General features: G+C 33.2%; 1 protein-coding gene across 1 annotated transcript; it reads right to left on the reverse strand.

Moving 5' to 3' along the window:
- Positions 1-14,892: 14,892 nt before the first annotated feature.
- LOC149909237 (uncharacterized) lies at positions 14,893-16,074 on the reverse strand. The gene has a single exon (XM_090101537.1). The coding sequence runs from the start codon at positions 16,072-16,074 to the stop codon at positions 14,893-14,895; it is 1,182 nt and encodes a 393-aa protein (XP_089957663.1).
- Positions 16,075-20,865: the final 4,791 nt, after the last annotated feature.

Below are 20,865 nucleotides of genomic sequence, written 5' to 3' on the forward strand. Positions count from 1 at the left end.
ATTTCTGACACGTGCTCGGCACACATGCTCTTTTTTTGTTTCATGTATTTAGGTACAATTAGTAAGAAAAAAAATATCTGTGTAGGTACATGAAACATATCATTATCGACACCGAAGTTCATGACCGAAAATGAAGATGAAATACGCCAGCATCATCTATCGCTCACCACAAAACGAAGAAACACAAAATTAATTACCCATCGCTTAATATCGTATATTTTACAAGATAAACGTTTCGCGATTCCATCAATCAATCACGCCGTTGTATCGCCAACAAGATAATCGAGTTTAACCTCCATTAATCAAAAAACTATCGATTCCCAGACGAGGCTAGGCTATTTATTTTTTAATAATGTGACAGGTAAAATGCTCGGCATTTAGTGTTCTGCGTTATCTTTTTTCTAAACATCCTTTTGAGGCACCGCTTCAGGCTTGCACCTTGCTGCTTTGTGATAAGTTTCAATTTGGTTGTAAAGTTGGACCGCGTCAGTAAAATCGATGTTTGTATTCGATATCTTTGTGCGGCGTGCCTCAATTAGAGGCGGCGTATTCTGATGCATCTCGATGTCTCGATTCCGACTCGATTTATTAATTAATCGATATACAAACAACGGCCGTCATCGTTCCGATAGAGGCGCAGATAGCGGGCCCGGATAAGTGTCGGAGCGGCGTTTCGGTGCTATAGCCATTGTGTGTAGTAACTACTTGTGTAGGTAATTGCTAATGGCATCGAATAATGGCTAAAGGACTTTCATTTCTGGCCTTTATGAGTCACGAGATTCGAGATTTGAGATCGCCTGAAAAACGCTCTTCTATGAGTGACAAATTTCAGTTTGATATTTAGTTTTATAGAATTAAAATGCTATATAATTGAGAAATTTTAAAAGAATATGATTATGAGGCGGTATTCAAAAGAGGGAGGAGAAAGACGCGGGTTCAACTCCCACCTCTTGAACGAATTTTTACTACCTACTCTTTAATTAATAAGTACAATTGTTGTTCAGTTACTATGTTCTAAATATAGAAATGAATACGATTTGAATTAAAATTACAATAATGAGTCTCTTTTTTTATCATATACCTGTCAGTAAGTACCAACTACCTACTTATTCAGAAAAATAAAGTAACCTAACAACTATTTTAAAATTTAAACCTTATTATTGTTTTAATTTCCTTTCAGACCTTATTTTATCAACATTAACGTTTGCGTTGAAAAAATATAAGAAGATTTGCATTCACAGTTTGCATTCAACCGCATTGTTGCTTATCTCCTTACTAAAAAGGGTAAGAAACGTATCCAGGAAGGGATATTAATTTAATATTAACAAAGGACGTAGCACAATAACTACCACTTAGTATAAAACACAATATGATTACTGTTAAATTTCACAAACGAATTACCCAAGCGAACTATTTGGTGAAATAATCCGTATCTTTTAACATCTTTTCAAGTGCTCTATGATAGCGATTAGGGATGTAACGATACCGATACCGATGCCGATATATCGGCCGATATATCGGCAAGCCGATATATCGGTATCGCCGATAATAAATCAACCGATACCGATATTTTCTTATTAAATTCTTTCTTTTCTTTTATGTTTTTGCATTGTATTCATTCATATTGTTTTATTTCTGTTTCTGTAATAGTGTTAAGGAAGAGCGGAACCTCCTGACACAAGCATTTTATTTGCTTACTAGGGGTGTTCCAATCACAAATTTGTTTATGTAAAGGAAAGAAATAATTAATTTTTAACGTGATAACGTTTTTAAAATCGTTTTAGTCGGGTGACATGTTCATAAACTTGTGTCACACCAAAACTTCACGAGCGCGATCGCAGGTATAACGAGAGAGAGACGGACCGATCTCCCGTTTCATCTCGAGCGCTGCCACTGCATTATGTTATCACGTAAACATCTCGATCGTAAACCTACTTTACAAACAACCAATTTTTTTGATATCAAATAATTCAAAAATCCGCGCCCAATGAAGGGAGGGAGGCGGGAGGCCGCCCGCGCGTGCGCACTTTGTTTTCTGAAAAAACTCTACCAATACTGCCGTCCTTTAACTAAAAAGCCGTTAACCTTCAAATGGTCAATTTTCAGTTTTAAATGTAGTGATAGAGTTCAGAATTCTCTATCTTTCTGTCTAAGAATCATTTCTCTAGCATTAATAGTTCAGCGATTCCATAACTTGAAAGCGTCTAACCAACACTACTTCGCTAAATTTCCTTTAAAGTACCTTAACCGCCAGATTTAATAATTATTTTTTAGCTTTTTAAATTTTACTTGACTAAAAGTACGTTATCAGATTATACTTGACTAGAGGTCCGCCCTGGCTTCGCCCGTGGTATATATTTCGCAATAAAAGGTAGCCTATGTCCTTTCTCGGGTATCAAAGTATCTCCATACCAAATTTCATACAAATTGGTTCAGTAGTTTAGGCGTGATTGAGTAACAGACAGACAGACAGACAGAGTTACTTTCGCATTTATAATATTAGTATGGATTATAGGGACGCAAAAGGACTATAACTGCTTTATGATATGCTTTCATATAACGATTCCAATGGAAATCCTTACCTTATTTGCAGTTACTCGCCCTTAACGCTTTTTTAGTTAAGTAATTTTATTTAGGAAAAATTCTAATAACACTTTTTTGCTTAGCTACAAAGCAGCTAACCCTCATTTTTTAGCTAAAAGGCAGTTAACCGATTCTGGTGATGCATCAGTTTTGGGGATGAGAGTGATGATGAAATAATGTCGCTCCCAAGCAGAGTACCGATTGTTTTTGATTTTCTTTTACAAGACGTATTGTTTCTGATCAGGTTTACTAAGTTTTAAACAATCTAGCAGCTAAATTACGGAAAATATAACAAGTCAAAGTTACGAAAATTTGGTAGGTAATGGTTACGACAGTGCGAACTTTCAATCGTACTTCTCTGTTTAGACTCTGATTTGTCTCTGTAACCGAGAAAGAGAAGAAAGACAGTCTGTACTATTTAATTTTTAAAACTATTTATTGATTATGTAATTTACCCCTTGGGTGGAATTAGTAATCGACTGTCAAGCAATGTACTAGAGATGGTCATACAAAAATTGTTAGGAGTACACTACCTTTGACCCGCTGACGGGGAGTCCATTTTGCAACTATTGCTATTTTTTCTTATCTTTATATGTACCTGTTAGATTATTAAGATTTGTATTTTTTACATTGTAGCAAATAAAAAGTTTTCTACCTCCTGCTATTTTCCACATATTCTGGTATATTATATTTTCTGAATGTGGATGAAAGAGTCTTCTAATCATTTGATAAGCGGTTCTACATTATTTATTAAGAGCATCCCACATGTAAGAGCTTGAAGCCCTATTGAAACCAGGGTGTATTTTTTCAAAAACCTTGTGCACAAGTCTTAATTTTTTTTTCAGGAAACGATTTATGTTTACATTGTTTGTGGTTCTATATGTACTCACATATCCGTGACTCGTATGATGGCTTCGCAGAAGAATATTTATAAAATAACGTTAAAATTGCAATACTAAATGAATATACGGTTCCAAAAAAGAAAAGCGAGAAGATTAAAGTCTCTGTTAAATGTTGGTAACTTTTTATGCATAATTCACTATTTATTTTTCTACCAAGCCATCGATATCGGTATCGGTATCGGTATCGCCGATACATTACTACAAATATCGGTATCGGTATCGTATCGGCAAAATCATGTATCGTTACATCCCTAATAGCGATATTTAAAGATTTTTAAATCCTTTAAAACGTTTAAGAGCAAGGGTTGTGCTTAATAATCCGTGAATATTGTAGTGGCGTATGGTTTAAGGCTGGTTAGGCACGAGCGATGGAAACGCGGCAGTTTCAATGTACAGTAGGAAGAAACTATATACCTACTTCATAACCGATTGATCGACCATTAATTACCGATTATATCTACTTATATAATGTGACCCATTCAAAAATAACATTCCACATTTGTAAATAAAACAAAATTTTGCGTTGCTTTATAAATATTAATTGTTATGTTGATTTGTAAGTATGTAAAACATTTTGCATATAGATTAAATACTTGCGTAATTGGCTTATATTTGAATGTCGTCATTAAGTTATTGAACATGTCTGTAACATGTTTACATATTATGTTTACTTACTAAAATAGATTTTGAATAAATTCATAATATATTCTTTTTACTGTGTAGTGTTTTTGTCTCGTTTATAAAAATCCTAAAGGCTGGATATTTCAGGGTTTTAAGCTCACTTGATCGGAACCATGTTGCTAAACTTAGTAGGGTTACCATTATTTAATATAATGTAGGTACTATAATTTTTAATTCATATTATGTGGAATCAATAATACAAAATTCAATCAAAATATTTGAGAAATTAATTAAAATGCTAGGAAACTTGCAAATTAAAAATAATCCTTTCATTACAATGTTTGTTTGTAGTTAAGCTGCATAGGTACGTATATAATTTTGCTGAAATTTGTTATAGAGATAACATTCCGGACAGATTCAGTAATAAACTCATGGTTCTTGACTATATTAGGGATATTTTTTTAAACCGACCGCGATATATTGAATTTTACCTTGAAAGTTGCGACTTGCGACCTGTCGTTTTTCCCTTTGATTTGGGGAGTAACAGTGATATTAATTTCATAGTTTCGTTATGGTTTGCTCCTGTCACCAAATATTTAATTTATTTTCAAAACCTTTCGAATAGTATATAGATAGATATATTATAGTATTTGTCAATTAAATTTTTACGATTGAATTTGTAATGCAATATATGTTTTTAACATTTTCGATTCGATTGGAATCCAATATTCGTGATCCCAAAAGCCATGGCCACCGCAAGCACTTGAGATCCATCCGCCCTGTTGCATTTATTAAACATATCTGATATCAAATATATCGTCGTCATATTCCAACACACTACGAGCGCTTTTCGCGCGCAAAACCAAAAACCAAGATGGCTGTATTCGCAGATGTTTCAGGTCTTTGTTGTATAATTTGCGCTTTCCGGCTTACTGGGTTTGTCGAGAGAGATTACTGTGAGGTACAGAGTTCGATTCTGGTTGAGATGGGCTACTTGCTTCAGTGGTTATGTGAATGACCTGCCTGTTTTGTTAACCTTTAACTTGTAGGGCTCCGGTTACTTGCGCACAATGTAGCGTTATTCAGAGAGTTAGAGTCCACTTAAATACATGTTTGCAATTTAATTTTACCATTCGTTTTTATGCAAAATAAATGACGATACAAGCTTTCGGATTAATTATAAAAAGAGGAGGTGTAAAAACTTAAAACGTAGAAATAAAAAATAAACAATCATAAAATTTTTCACTTTTCATTCAAAAGCTTTGTCTTCTCAATAAAATACGCTCGCAAGGCAACACGTACAGGAAAATCCTATTTCCCGACCAAAAAAAACTTTACTAATAAGGATACATTAACACGATTAGTGTAAAGACTTCATAACTATTGCACACCTACTTACAAAAAACTACCTTCCCACCACATAATAAAGTTCAAATTCCCTCATCACACATAATAGGGTAAAGGGGTACAATTGTCATCATGAACCCTTTCAACACGTGTGATTTACGAGACGCGATTATTCTCCCGAAGCCGTGACGGCATGTGTGTTTGGACTTGCTTTTAACACTATCGCAGTAAATAATAAATAACCAGCAATAGACCCCTACATGTCTAATTATGTCATTCATAAACGGTTTTGTACATTGTCATGTTTTATCTGTAGTTATTTTTAATTCAAATTAATGTGTTGCACTTGTGATTGTGAAGTACGTGTAGAATGAATTTAATCGCGTGGAATATAAGTTTTTAATTCACAAGTTCAGACAATAAGTATGTAAAGACAATGAAATTACGAAAAACTTATTCAGCAAGATGTAGATAGAGTGATATGAAAATTATACTTAATTGCAGACATGAAAAGGTATATAAAAACACAAAACATTTTGGGATAAAGTACTGGTTTGGTAAATAAATAAAAAACACTAAAATAACATTAAAAAATAACTCAATCTACACATACTCCAACCGGCGGTAAACCTCACGCGATAATTGATAAGTATCATTCTTGAACATTAAAGTACTATAGAAGAAGTGACGACAAAAAACATAACAGCTTGAACAAGTTGAATCTTCCTTTTTAACGTAATCCCTTAACGCTACTCAATGAAGGAGAATTATGAATTATTGATAAAAAAACGGTGCAGAATCCGCCTAGTGTGGGAGTGGATCTGGCGGTGCGGCAAAGCCTTCGATTGAGACATCCGACACGCCATCAAACGCGCCGCCTTCTATAGCCCTGTACTATACCGCAACTACTGCATTTACCCTACCAAACGCCTTCACACCACCTTATACAATTAACCATAAGGCCTATTTTCGCGTATCAAACGTTTTGTTAGATGAAAAATTATGTTTGTCAATTCCTTTAACCCTTATATCATTCTGTGCGGTATTGTTGTCCGAAAATTTGTCAGATCCGATGTATAGGCTTTTCGTTTTTAATGTTGGTGCATTAGGCGTCGTTGACATCTGATACCATCGCAATACAAACGGCGGTGTGTGAGTGCTAGACTGAAGTGTGTGTGCGTGTGTGAACCATTGGGACCTTACCAAAATTTGAAGTAGTTTTTAAATCTATTTACGTTGATATCTTATTAAAACGCAGTCTATTTATTATCAGCTCTATTCTGCGGCTTCACAGGCATGAGTAGAATGTTCTTTGATGTTCTTTATCTTTGCCAAATTACATCCAGATTCATTCAGAATTTGAATATTATTTCATCTGACCGCAGTTCATTTGTTTATTACAAAAGCTTGGTTACAAGGCTTGTTAACAAAGTCCATTATTTAATTAAATAACATTAAAGTAGATAAAAAAGGTCTAAAATATCACATCATGCAACTAGAGTGTACAATCTGTTAATTAGTTATTCCAGTTATTCCATTAGGTGCGCACGCGCAGGTTAATCGGACTGACCCGTACTTGGCTTCTTAAAATTATTTCTCAATTCTTCAAAAGTATCAATGGCCGCTGATTGCGTATTTTGTACAAACAAATACTGTTGATTCTTATAATTACGCCCTTTGTTACATGTTCAATTTGAAAAGAATAAAAATAAGTTTACAATGTTTGCATTTCATTTTCAATACAATGTGTCTATTTTCGGATGTGTTTAATTTACGATAGACAGCATGTTGAATTATTATAAAATTAGACGAATGTGTAACCAACGTCAAATTATTTATTTAAAATTATTGTGTCTCATTTTTGTATATATAAATATATATCGTCATAAGTAAATAATTAGAAAACAATGTTATACAATATACATATTTTATTAATTCCTATTGCAATTATATTCCAACTATAGCTTTCCGCCCGCGGCTTCGCCCGCGTTATCAGAGAAAAACCCGTTCCCGTAGGATTTCCGGGATAAAACCTATCCTATGTCCTTTCTCGGGTATCAAAATATATCTCTACCAAATTTCATGCAAATTGGTTCAGTAGTTCAGGCGTGATTGAGTAACAGACAGACAGACAGAGTTACTTTCGCATTTATAATATTAGTATGGATTTAATTACTGAGCTATTCATCATCGAAATTAGGTACTATCCGTTATTTAGTATTTACCAATGCCTTTGTTTCTAGCTCTACATTTCTCGAAATTTAAAAACTATGAACCTTATTCTATGCTTCTGTACTTTGTCTGTCAAAGATAAACGAAGAAACAGATTCCGAATTTTTCAGTTCTTGTAGAAAAGAAGTATCTATGTTTTCAAATTGTTTTCAGAGAGCACAGCCGGAGCGAAAGAAGAAGTAATTATTGCATTATATTTAATCTTTCTTTAAATATTTCAGTACCCACTCCGACTTCAGCGGCGCCTATCCCCAACATTGGTAGAAAAACAGAATATCACTCGACCAGAATTAAAGAATATTCCTCTATAAAAAATAATGGTCTGTATATTGGATAAGTGTTTGTTGCGTCAATAGGCGCTTGCGTCACCACAAGACGCGACACGGCCCTCCGCTTGTTGTCACATTCCTTAATATCCTATGCTGTGCTCCTCAAACTGTTACTGACCCAAGGTTTTGGTGGAAAAATACTGGTTTATACTTGATGCACTAGTGTTTTTCAAACTGTTTACTAAAATCGCTTTCTCAATACTCAATACATAAGTGTAGATACGTTTGCTACAAACTAAGGAAAAATAACTCTTTACTTTCAAAAAAGAAAGGATTTCGTGTTACTCTATCTGTTTGCTACTTCTAAAAGAAGAATTGTTCTTCTTAAGAATCATTGTAAACAAATGTTGGTTGACTTTAAAAAAAAAAATAAAATAAAATAAATAAAAGGATTTGTTGAGAGATGCTTAGTATTAGTTAATATGTAGATACTAAGTACACTAGTTCGTCTTAAGCAATTGAATATTGCAAAATTAACAATCGATATAGGTAATCTCAAACCGTTTGCAACTTTTCCAAGGATTTACTGAAAAAATACTTATAAAATTGATATTCCTATGATTAAATCTATTATCTAATCTCTATCTAGTTGGACTATTTTGTAATGTTTTCAGAGAATAATTTAACTCTCGTCGCCGGTCGCATACACAAAATAAAGCTACTTCGTTTCCATGTAAATATGTAAATAGTATTTCGTATGGAAATCTGTACAGAAATACATAAATTATTATAATATTGTTGCAAATTCAAACAAGAACACTTGTGGGGATCTAATTTTCGAGTAAAATTAATATATATCACCTTTTCAATTATTGTAAAAGACGTTTGATATTCAATTTTTATTTAAATTATGCCGTGTTCTTGTTATTTTTCGCACGTGTAGGAGCCTACTTTTAATGATAGTGGAAATAATTCACATTTATTTGTGCAAATTAGTGATCATTTTTAAATAATTTGACGTTGTATGTAGGTATCTGGTAAATAAATTAATTTTATTTACACAAGTATTTAAAAGACACTTTGTATTGTGATTAATGTTAAAACGGTTTGCATTTAAATGAATATACTTACATAAATAAATGTAAATTTGCCACAATGTAAAGTGTTTTATAATTACTTTTGCTAATCAACCGCTACATGGTATACGGTATACATCAAACGAGTGAATGCTCATTCTAACCCCACTACTATGTCAAATTCTTTTAGCACATTCTATCGTTGTTCTTTTTGCGTTCGAAAAGATTCTATGCAATGTTCTAATACTGAACAACACTGAATACGATATTTCGTTTACAAATAAAAGATCACGAATGAATGCTCTTGCTCTAGCTCTATGTTCGTTTGATGTAAATGCACTGTTGCGGGAAAACAGAAAATTAACTGGTAGGTACCTATACCCTATTTAAGAGATATCAAGATACCTATGTGTGTAAGTATGTTTGCGCGCGTGTGTGTGTATGTGTGTCCTAATTCATCTTACAATAATTATTCACCCGTAAAAATATGAAACCCCTATTATTTAACACATGCAAAGTCCTAGCAGAGATCACTGCACAGAGATAAGGCCCTTTGTGATTTTATTTTATGTATTATCGTTACCTTTATGTACTTATTTTCTTACGCAAATCAAATAAAGTTTGAGAATCTGTACGTAGCTAGGCGAAGGATGGTACGAGATTGCCAGCCAACAATTGTTAGACAAGTGAACACATCCTTATAACAATGATGATAACTATATCTTTACTGGCCTTCCTATTTACAACTCAATCTCATTCAGCACAATGTTTTGGTTCTACTGTGTTCAATTTATTTAGTTATACCATGTTCTTCTTGCGTTTTTACAGGATTTCAAAAAGAAAGGACAAATAGTATAAGTCTAATAATTTGTAACTATTTAGTAAATATAATAAAACCTTCGCTTCCAAAGAATGCGACATTTTATAGGATTTTTTCACTTTTTGGTAATTTGTATTTAGATATTTTCTGATCTAGCTCGACCATCAAATTTTTCATAAATATAGGTAAGTAGTTGTAAGTTTCAAAGGCCATACAAACTTAAAATAATTCTGTAACGAGACTTAGTTAGATTTACATTACTTCACTTACTACAAAAGCAAAAACGTGAGGTCACGATCAGATCGAGACAACCTCATTTTATTATACTTTAAAACCTTTATAAATAATAAGCCACCAAAATACTTTTAACAATTAATATTGAAAAATATCCGCGTCTCAACAACACTTTATTAAATAGAAAATTCGGCATATTTACTTAAAAACCGTTAACATATTCGCGCACAAACATATTGAACAATAGCCGCAGATTTCCACGTGTAAATGGTAAATATTGTATGTAAATACGATTAGACGCTCCTTTTGTTTTATTATATAGGTACACGTGTTTTCTATATATGGAAATTTTATTTATATTGACACCCTTTATACAGGGTGTCCCACTGTCGGTATACTAAGCGCGAAGGGACTTGTAGTGATGATGATGATCACGTGAAAAATACATAAACAACAAAATTACATAAAAATATTTTTGCTAAATTTTTCCTGAAAATCCATGTTTTTTATCTAGATTCGCGCAGCCGGCATATATACCGCTTCGCTAATGTGAGTATCTATTTTGTCTATGAAAACATAATCTTAAACGATAGGTGACGTGCTCGTAGCAAAGCTGGGCGGGTTGCTTGTTATGAAAAAAAAACTGCGTCTGGAATTTTATAAGTATTCTTTACGTACTCAGCGTATGCAAAACTGTAACCTCCTTTGAGCTTAGTATATCAAAAGTGGGACACCCTGTATATGGAAATTTTATTTATATTGACACCCTCTATATACCTAAGTATATTTGTGTTAAATGTTAGTGTTAGGACCTATTGGAAAGTAAAGAAATAGAGTACTTATTATAGTTATTTAAATTTGTTCTTAGTAACTAATATAGTCAATTAAACTAATGATTTGAGTCTTACTTTCGATTCTCGGGTTAAGATTATGATGTTCTTGTTAATTTTGCATATTTTTAAATACAATATGAATGTTGAAGCCGAAAGTGAATAAATAAACACTATTATAGACTAGAGTAGATAATTTTTGAAACAAAAAAAAATCGCAGTCGGATGAAACCCATTAGAAAAGGAGGGGAATGTGATAAAAATGTAAGGAAAAATAAATTACGGTCAATCCGAGTTCGGGAAGCGGGAGGGGGGAGCTTTAAAGAGAAAAAAATGGTTTCTCTCGATTTCCGACAAAACTACAAGTCCTATAGAAAAAAGTTCAATGGCAAAGTTGTAGGTAATTAAAAGTTCTACAACTTTTGTATTCACAATTTTTTCACATAACCTAAAAATTTAGGTGAAAAATTCAAAAAACCAAGTTTTTGGTCTTTTATTTCTATCTACTTCAAAATTTATTTTTTTTCTACGAAATTTGGTGGAAACTTACTTTATTATGTCCCAAATACACTGTAATTTATTTGATTGAAAATATTTATTTTTTCGCCTTATTTTGAATTAATACCAAAAAGACAACCTAATTTTCAATCGAAAAGTCACCCGTCAAAATATCAGCTTTTTTCAAAAACTTGGGGTGCCTTTTATTCATTGAAATTTCTACTTTCATATGGTGTAAAAAAAATAAACACCACCATAGTAAATGTTCTCAGGAAATGCATACAAACAGTCTGAAAATTAGCTTTTACTAAATCAGGCACACTTCTTGAACTCTATATCTTCTCTTGTATCGGCTTTTCGGTAATATTTCAAAAGAAAAATAATTATCTGTTCTAAGTTTAATATTTTACAGCATATTCAAAAGCAAAATGATGTCGATAAAAACATTTCAGGTAGTTCGAGAAGTGTGCCTGATTTAGTAAAAGCTAATTTTCAGACTGTTTGTATGCATTTCCTGAGAACATTTACTATGGTGGTGTTTATTTTTTTTACACCATATGAAAGTAAAGATTTCAATGAATAAAAGGCACCCCAAGTTTTTGAAAAAAGCTGATATTTTGACGGGTGACTTTTCGATTGAAAATTAGGTTGTTTTTTTGGTATTAATTCAAAATAAGGCGAAAAAATAAATATTTTCAATCAAATAAATTACAGTGTATTTGGGACATAATAAAGTAAGTTTCCACCAAATTTCGTAGAAAAAAAATAAATTTTGAAGTAGATAGAAATAAAAGACCAAAAACTTGGTTTTTTGAATTTTTCACCTAAATTTTTAGGTTATGTGAAAAAATTGTGAATACAAAAGTTGTAGAACTTTTAATTACCTACAACTTTGCCATTGAACTTTTTTCTATAGGACTTGTAGTTTTGTCGGAAATCGAGAGAAACCATTTTTTTCTCTTTAAAGCTCCCCCCTCCCGCTTCCCGAACTCGGATTGACCGTAATTTATTTTTCCTTACATTTTTATCATATTCCCCTCCTTTTCTAATGGGTTTCATCCGACTGCGATTTTTTTTATCTTTTCATTATTTTCAAAGGCTTCTACCCCAGTCTATTAGTGTTGTTGTCTATTAGTAGAGATCCTACGAAAGGTCGAATAAATGTAAAAATATGTATTGACGTTTCAAAAGTGCTTCTCCAAGAAGTCTAATTGAATAAATAAATGTTTGAGTTTGAGTTTGAGTTTTGAGTTTGAAAGCTAAATAGAGATGCTACTGGCAAATAAAATGAAGTTATACGAGCTCTATATACACTTCTAATTTCTAAACTCTACTTGTCTATTTTATTCAAACCACAGACAACATGCATCGTAAAAAGCATAAAATTAAAAACATATCGTCCAATAAACACAATTATACTCCCCACGTTCATAATAAAGTTATAAAAATTATAATAACTGTTCCCGATAAACATCTGTAAGACAATCGTAAAACTCCCCACAAACATCAGTCACAACCGCATCCTAAACGGCAGCACAAAAAACGATGAGATCGTATCAACTGATAGCTTTATGAATGATGACCCTGTCTATCTTTACTGCCATCAATTATTTTATTAGGTTTACACCTTTGGTCTAATTCGATTTGAAACACGCTCAATTATTGAATAACATGTTAGTTATAATTTGGTTTAAAAGTCAATTAATTTGGAATGAAGTATAAAAACGATTGCTTATTTTAATTATTATTTACATTACTAGCCGCTCAACCCGACTTCCTACGAGTTACATAATTTTTGTCATTAAAAGTAAGTTTTTAAATTAAATCGTAACAATCAAACGTTTTTGGAAAATTACTCATTTAAATGTACATCAATTAGTAGAAATTACATATATTAAATCAACGCTGAATCATTATTCATAGAATTACAATCACCAACCGCAATGCACTTTCTAAATTTACATACCAATACAAAATAATATGACCATAATCACTACATAGTATAAAACAAACTACGGATTTTGATACGGTTTTTCCTAATGGAAAGTTCAAAGGTACATAATTTGTTATGTTTCGAACAACAACGCGACGAGGAAAAAATTAAATCTATCGAAAGAGTCTTTCTTTTGAAGTGAAACTTCTTTATCGGGGTTGGAAAAAAATTTAGTGTAACATTTTTTCGTTACGCGTGACATTTTTCCGTTACGCGCCATCTTTTTCTTCCACGCGTGATTCGACGTATTTCTGTAAAGTTGCATATAATAGTAAATTATTTTTTGAAAAATAAGGTCATAAAGAAGTTTCACTTCTTACGTGTGTACACTAGTACACGCACACATTTTTTTTTAATGCTGTAAATGTAAATTATTATGTATGAGCCATACTACGTATGAGTGTAACAATTTATACAGTTAACCATCGATATAATTAATTCAGCCCTGATACATCACAACAAAAATAAAACAAAAGCAGAGATGAATAACAATTTTATAAAGCTTGCAGATTGCAATGCGCGGGCGACGCGTGCCGATCCCTTGCTGTCAGGGGTCACCAACATTTGGACATACTTAATTTAATTTCTTTAATGTTAGGTGTTTTTACATAACCTTGAAACAAGGTGAAATCTGTTCATCATATCTAAGAACAAAAATATTGTGTGTTTGTACGCATCACAAAAACTACTGCATCGAATTGTATGCAGTTTTCACTGACGAGTCGTAAAAATATAAATTGATTTGCATTTGAGACTATTCTGTTAATATTTTATGCAACAATATTTTATTATATAAAAATTATGATGAAAATTATGATATATTCACTGTATTTTCATTTTAAATCAGTCTTCAGTAATTAGAGATGTGTATTCAAATCTATACAAATCTTGCAAACATTCAAATGCAAATTATATTATTCCTCAAAATACAAATAGCCAAATGTTGTTGCCCCCTGCATGTGCACCAATTGCAGTAAGATCATCCAATCAAGTGTACTGTTGACCCCTCGGTCGCGGGTTAGCGTGATTCATTACTGCTGTCAGCAATGCTGCTACATTATCTGTGCGAAATGCGTATCTATGGTAGAAGATATCTGTGGATGTTTGTGGTCCTGAATTTGAAAATTATCTATGGCTAAAATGACTTCTATGGTAGATCCACAGGGTAGATCTAACAAAGTGTTGAATTGAAAAATGATTTTTTTTTTCTCGTATTGCATCAATAATTAATTGCAGTAGGAGTGTCATATGAACGAAGTCAGGGGCTTTTATATATTTTCTAATTCTAACTCAAACAGATTTTTTTTTATTACAAAATCAATTATCACTACAGAAAACGAAATGAAGCACAGTTCTTAGCAAAATTAAATATTGATACCTTATGGTCCTTTCTGAATTTCGAAAAAAATAAAATAAATCAAAATGAAAGTCATATTATATTTGGTATTTACAAAATACTTTAACATTTTTAAATTGACAAAATCGTATCAAAAAAATTTACGATGTCTTCTTTTAATATACGAATCTATATCCCTCTCAGAGCTCAACACTTTCTTCGGCATCCTTATGGGAACATCTCCATTATTTGGTTTCTTTGCTTGACAATACCTCAGTACCTTCGGCTTGGCCACTAAATGCTTCACCTCGTCTTCAATATCACAGCGATATGACTTAAAATCGTGTTCATTACAATCATAGTGATATTTTGATTGCTTCCGATGCGCGTATGGAATGCCCCTACTGAAAACAGAAGGTTTATTGTAATTTCTTTTCGGTCTAATTGGTTCTTGCATGCGATTTTCATAAGCGCCGTAATTGGGAAAGTTATTAGCTACTATGTCACTAATGCCCTCATTGTACAAGATCTTTCTGGGATTATCACACTGGTCAGATGGTATGGCAGTCTTTCGACATAGTGGTAACCTAGTTCGTCTCACGCTTGGCGGTGTTATATATGATTGTACTTCAGAGTCATCTATATAATCAGTTTCTGGTATCACACATGGAGTTTTCCTCTCGTAATATTTGTAGTTTAAATTGGATTCGTAATCCCGCGTCTTGAGGACACGAGAGGCTGGATAACGTACCTGGGTGTTTGATACATCTCTGGTTGCGATATCTGATGATATTGAAACTGAGGATGTATACGAAGCCTGTGATTGAGGTGAGCAAGCTCCACACGACGCATCGTTCAGTCGAGGCGTCATTGTGCTGCTATCAACGAATCTCCTTATATTATCTCTGATAGTTTTCATGTTATCTCTCCAGTCTGTATTGTAACTTTGTTTCTGACAGTTTCTGCAGATAACATTTTGTTCTTCCTCTTGATAATCCTCGTCATAACTTTCAACGGATGGACTCCAGCGGAGACCCTGGATTAAAGTTGGGTACGTGGATATAACTCGACTCTTTTTAGACAATGGCTTTTTCTCTTCGTGAGACGTTGCTATGTAAAGGGGATCCGTATTTTTCTTCTTTCCATAAAAGTAAGAGCTAAACTCCCTGGAATTTTCTTTTTTACTCGTCAAATTCATTTTAGCTTTCGAACTTGCAGATGCCATTTTGTCGGTGTCGACACAACTGAACACGATTGGTTTCCGCGCGATTTCTTCATCTTTATTTTTCTTACCTTTTTTTGCACCCAGGATTTTATGTTGTCTTTGAGTCATCGTTGTTTAGTTTTATAATTTTTATTTACATTTTAAGATCAGTCTTGACAATTTACTGTCAAGACTGATTGTCTTTTCAGAAGTTAAAAAGAAGGATAATCATATTGTTGACTAGTTTGTAGTTCAAGTAATGTTATTACTCATATGTATACAAAGATGATGAAGTTCATAAACAGCTGATGCGACGGAAGCACCTAGTTGATCGCGAACCACTTCAATTCATAATCTCGCGACAACAGGGGATTGAGTAACATATTTCCTTACAAACTGACTTCGTTCCCTATCTATAGAAAAATCGACCTTAAATCAAAATATATAAGCGTCATTTAAAGAGAAAATAGGTGTTGTTCATACGGGAACACGGCCAGTGTATCATGACCTGCATCTGCGCAGTCCGCGATATGACAAGTGAGGGTATGAGAGGTCACCATTAATTGGGGAGGTGATGAGGGCTGTCAAGACGGCAGATGCGTGCAATTGTCCAAGTCAAAGATCAGAGGAAGTCGCTGCGGGCAGCTGGGCAGCGCGTGCGCGATGTTTACTCGTTACGTTCACTAATTGTATAAGTTATGATTAAACACGGCGATATTGGTGACAAATAGATAGTATTGTGCTTTATTGAGACGGATGTTCCGTTTAACGATGCAGATGTAATTTATTTAATTGGCTACAATTTGGTGCCTTTTTCCATGATTTTGAATACAATGTACTTACCTAATAAAAAAAAATTGCTCAAGATATTTTTTATTTTTTTGTTTCATTTTAATTATTTTTTAATACTTTTAATATTTTTAAATGACACCAAAATTAGATATTACTATAATTGTTAAATAATCTTGTTCGTTTCTTCGCTTGACACATAACTGCCTCAACATTATCCCAAACAAAACTTTCAGTGAGTCAAAGTGTTTCGTTAAAAGGTAATTAAAATTATCTTTACTGTGGCTTCTACACGTAGCCAATATCCCCATAAATAACACGCTATAGAACTTAATCTATAACTTATAGAAATCGACGACAAAATAAGTAAAGGCAGTAAAGGCCAAATTAACGCGCGGTGGGCCGCAATTAAAATTACGTGATGATATCGCGGTTATAAATATTTTATTGTCCATAAAATAGAATGTGTCCATTTCAGATAGTATGGTGGTTCCGTATCAATTACTGGACATTATCCGTCTCGCCACACCTTCGGTTACCATCTTGACTCTTGAGGAATATGTAAAGGCCTTGAAACCTTAGATATTGTCACTTTTACCTTGTTACTTACACTACTATAGTTATTATATTGTGCTTAAACAATTCTAATTTGTCTGTTTCTATTTTTTTATGTTTTCAAGTTCCAAAATTTTACGTGAATTGAGTTGATTCATGATTGATTGATTATGGATTAAAAGAATCTTGAAGGACATTGGCTTTTTGTCGCATACGAAACTTGAAAGAATTGATATCTATAAGCATGATAAAGCATAGAGCATTCTACTATTATTAAGTAGCTTATATTTACTTCGATAAAGCGAATAATGCAAAATTCATAAGAATATAATAATTTAAAGATGAAGACCAAAATGTAACATGAAACCAACAGTTGAAGTGAACGTTTTTGTAACTTGGTTTTGTTGTAAGAGTCGTTAATTTTTTTAGGACAAATACACAATTTTTAAAGCAGACATTTCGCGTTGATGTTTTAACGACTCTTTTTACATGAATTCTTAATGTTATTCCCTTTAGACTATAAAATAAACAAAGATATGTTTTGTAAATAAAATATGAAACAGTGGGAAGGCAGTGCATCCGTGGTCCGCCATTAAAAATGTTATGGCGTAATCAATTTACAAAATGTCACCCGGGCACCATAGACAATTTTGTTTTTTGACATTTATTACGACCAATGTCAAACAGTACTTAACCTTTATGGGTAGTTGGACGAGTTTTTCAATTAAGTTTTAGACTACTATTCGATTAGTAAAAAATTAAAATGATTGCTTCTAATACTGAAAAACAGGAATGTTTACTACGATCGCGACCTAATAGAGAAAATAAAGAGGGTATACACTACGATTTTATTATACTAGCTAGGTACAGACCGCGGGTTCAATAATGGTGCTCTTAAGATCTAAACAATGTCCAATAACTTTATCTTAACCTTCCCCTGTGACCTGTGTCATATTTCAGACGAATCCGACACCAAAAAAGCTGCATTTTTAATGTTCTAAGTATTTGGGTTATTTCAAGCAAATACAAGTAAGTATTGCACATTGTAGACAGAGCATAGATATAATCTTCTTATATGTATATATGTATATAAAAATGAATTGCAAAATGTGTTGGTAAGCGCATAACTCGAGAACGGCTGAACCGATTTCGATAATTCTTTTTTTATTATATTCCTTGAAGTACGAGGATGGTTCTTATGTAGAGAAAACGTAAATATGTACCACGGGCGAAGCCGGGGCGGACTGCTAGTTATTATTAAAAAAACTCTTTACACTATCTCCTTTGAAATATACCTACTACTACATTACGCCCAAAATATGTTGACTGATAATGGTCCCATAAAATGGTCTATGGGTATAAAAACCAATTAAAGAGCTTGTTAATAACTTTATAGGGACGGGATCGTTAAATTTTTACCACTTGATCACAAAGAAAGTAAAATATTTAATTTATTATAAAATACTCTGGCTTTTAGCCCAACGGGTTCACGCTTGACCAGTAAGTATTGAATTGAGGAGCTTCGATAAGAAATATTTAACACAAGGTATTATAACTTTGATCATGATATACTATTTAGAAATTAAAGACTTTTTAACGGATTTTAAACGCGATTTATTCATTCTATTATTTTCCCGACGTTTCGAACACTTTACAGCGAGCGTGGTCACGGGGAGACTCAAACATCAGAAAATACCATGATATACTATTTATTTTTAAATTACATCACGTTTCCATGTAGCACATAATTACAATGTCTAGCAAATAATGTTTATAATATTATCTCGTTACATCATGTCCTTGCTATGCTATAAATAATTAAATTAACACAATTGATAATAATACAATTATCTCGATAATTTCACAAAAAATATAACTTTTAAGTCTTCCCTTAACCAGTAGGTACACTGGTACCTATATTATCTGTGCTAGTAAACTTTAAAACAGACAATTAAGTAACAAAATATCCAAAACACCTTCCACTACCCCATTATACTTGACGTTACATTTCCACCCCAACCCTCCTGCCAAACTAAACACCTAATTCACCCCTATTTGTGTACAAATAGAGTTCAAAATTAACTGTATTCTTTTAAGTTTATTCTTTGAAGATATAATAGGCGTCCCACTGTGCTCTGTGAGCGTTTGCTTGCAATTACGTACTTGTTAGTTTTAAGTCATGTTTGTTCTCTAATTTTTCTAATGTTACAACTTATAGATTTAGGGGTCGTTTTTTTGGGTCAGCTGAAACTGTTCGATTGGTAATTAGACACAATGTTTGTGTGATATTATCTTTAATGGCTTGTATTTTGTATTAGTGCTTAAATATTAAGAAAAGTTAAATAAATTACAATAATAAAGAGTCAAATCACAATATCAGAAAGATCTATAAGGTCAATTTCCAATTCTTCTTGACAATTGACAAGACCTTACTTTCCTCATCAAAATGATCAAACATGTTTTAAATACAGAGCGTGTAGAGCAAACATTTATAAATAACTAGCGGTCCGCCCCGGCTTGGTACCCCCGCCCCGTGGTACATATGAAAAATAGATGTTGGCCGATTCTCAGACTTACCCGATATGCACAGAAAATTTCATGAGAATCGGTCCACCCGTTTCGGAGGAGTATGCAGACTAACATTGTGACACGAGAATTTTATATATAAGATAATAATAGACCGGGAGATACTGACACAAAATTTCGAGTCATTTGTAACAGGATGGCGGTTCTACAGGGTTCTTAGTACGCAATGACAAAAAGAAAAATGATGGTGTGAACGCTGGTACCGGCGGCTTAGTCGCGTGGGCGTTAGTCGAACTCATCGGAAAATAGCGAAAGTCAAACGATTTGTAACAGTATGGCACTTATTTTTCCTGTAAGTTTGAGGATCAACAAATATAAATACAAAATTTCAAAGATCTAGGTGTTGGAAATCTTCACTTAAGTATATAAATTAATAATAAATTTATTTTTCAAGTATGACAGCACTTTTTCCCCCTACTAGAAGTATGGCAAATATAATAATGGTCACATTTTATCAAATACTCTCCAAAAAGTCAAATGCAATACTGGTACAAAAAGATAGGCGAAATAAAAAATTTTTGCAGATTTTCGGCGGTATGGCGACCATTTGGAATCGTCCGAAAAGTATGGCATGGCGATTTTCGTAAATGGCTGCACGACGATGGTTACCTGTGCAAAAGTTAGCTTGGTACAAATGGTTGAATAATTGTTTTTTTTAAATCAACACATTCGCGTCGGTATGGCGGGCTGTAAGTCATACCGGAAAAGTATGGCATGACACTACCGCCTACTTCTTTTTTATGGGCTATCGGTAAATTCTAAAATTTTTGTGTTACAAATCGTTTGACTTTCGCTATTTTTCCGACGAGTTCGATTAACGCCCACGCGACTAACCCACCGGTACCAGCATTCACACCATCATTTTTCTTTTTGTCATTGCGTACTAAGACCCCTGTAGAACCGCCATCCTGTTACAAATGGCTCGAAATTTTGTGTCAGTATCTCCCGGTCTATAACAACATGTAGGTACACTTTTTAAAACTCACGAGT

Source organism: Colias eurytheme, chromosome 4, assembly GCF_061535395.1.
Source record: "Colias eurytheme isolate Ceu_HAF_F1 chromosome 4, ilColEury1 Martin Lab GWU primary, whole genome shotgun sequence".
In the NCBI taxonomy this organism is placed as follows: Eukaryota; Metazoa; Arthropoda; class Insecta; order Lepidoptera; family Pieridae; genus Colias; species Colias eurytheme.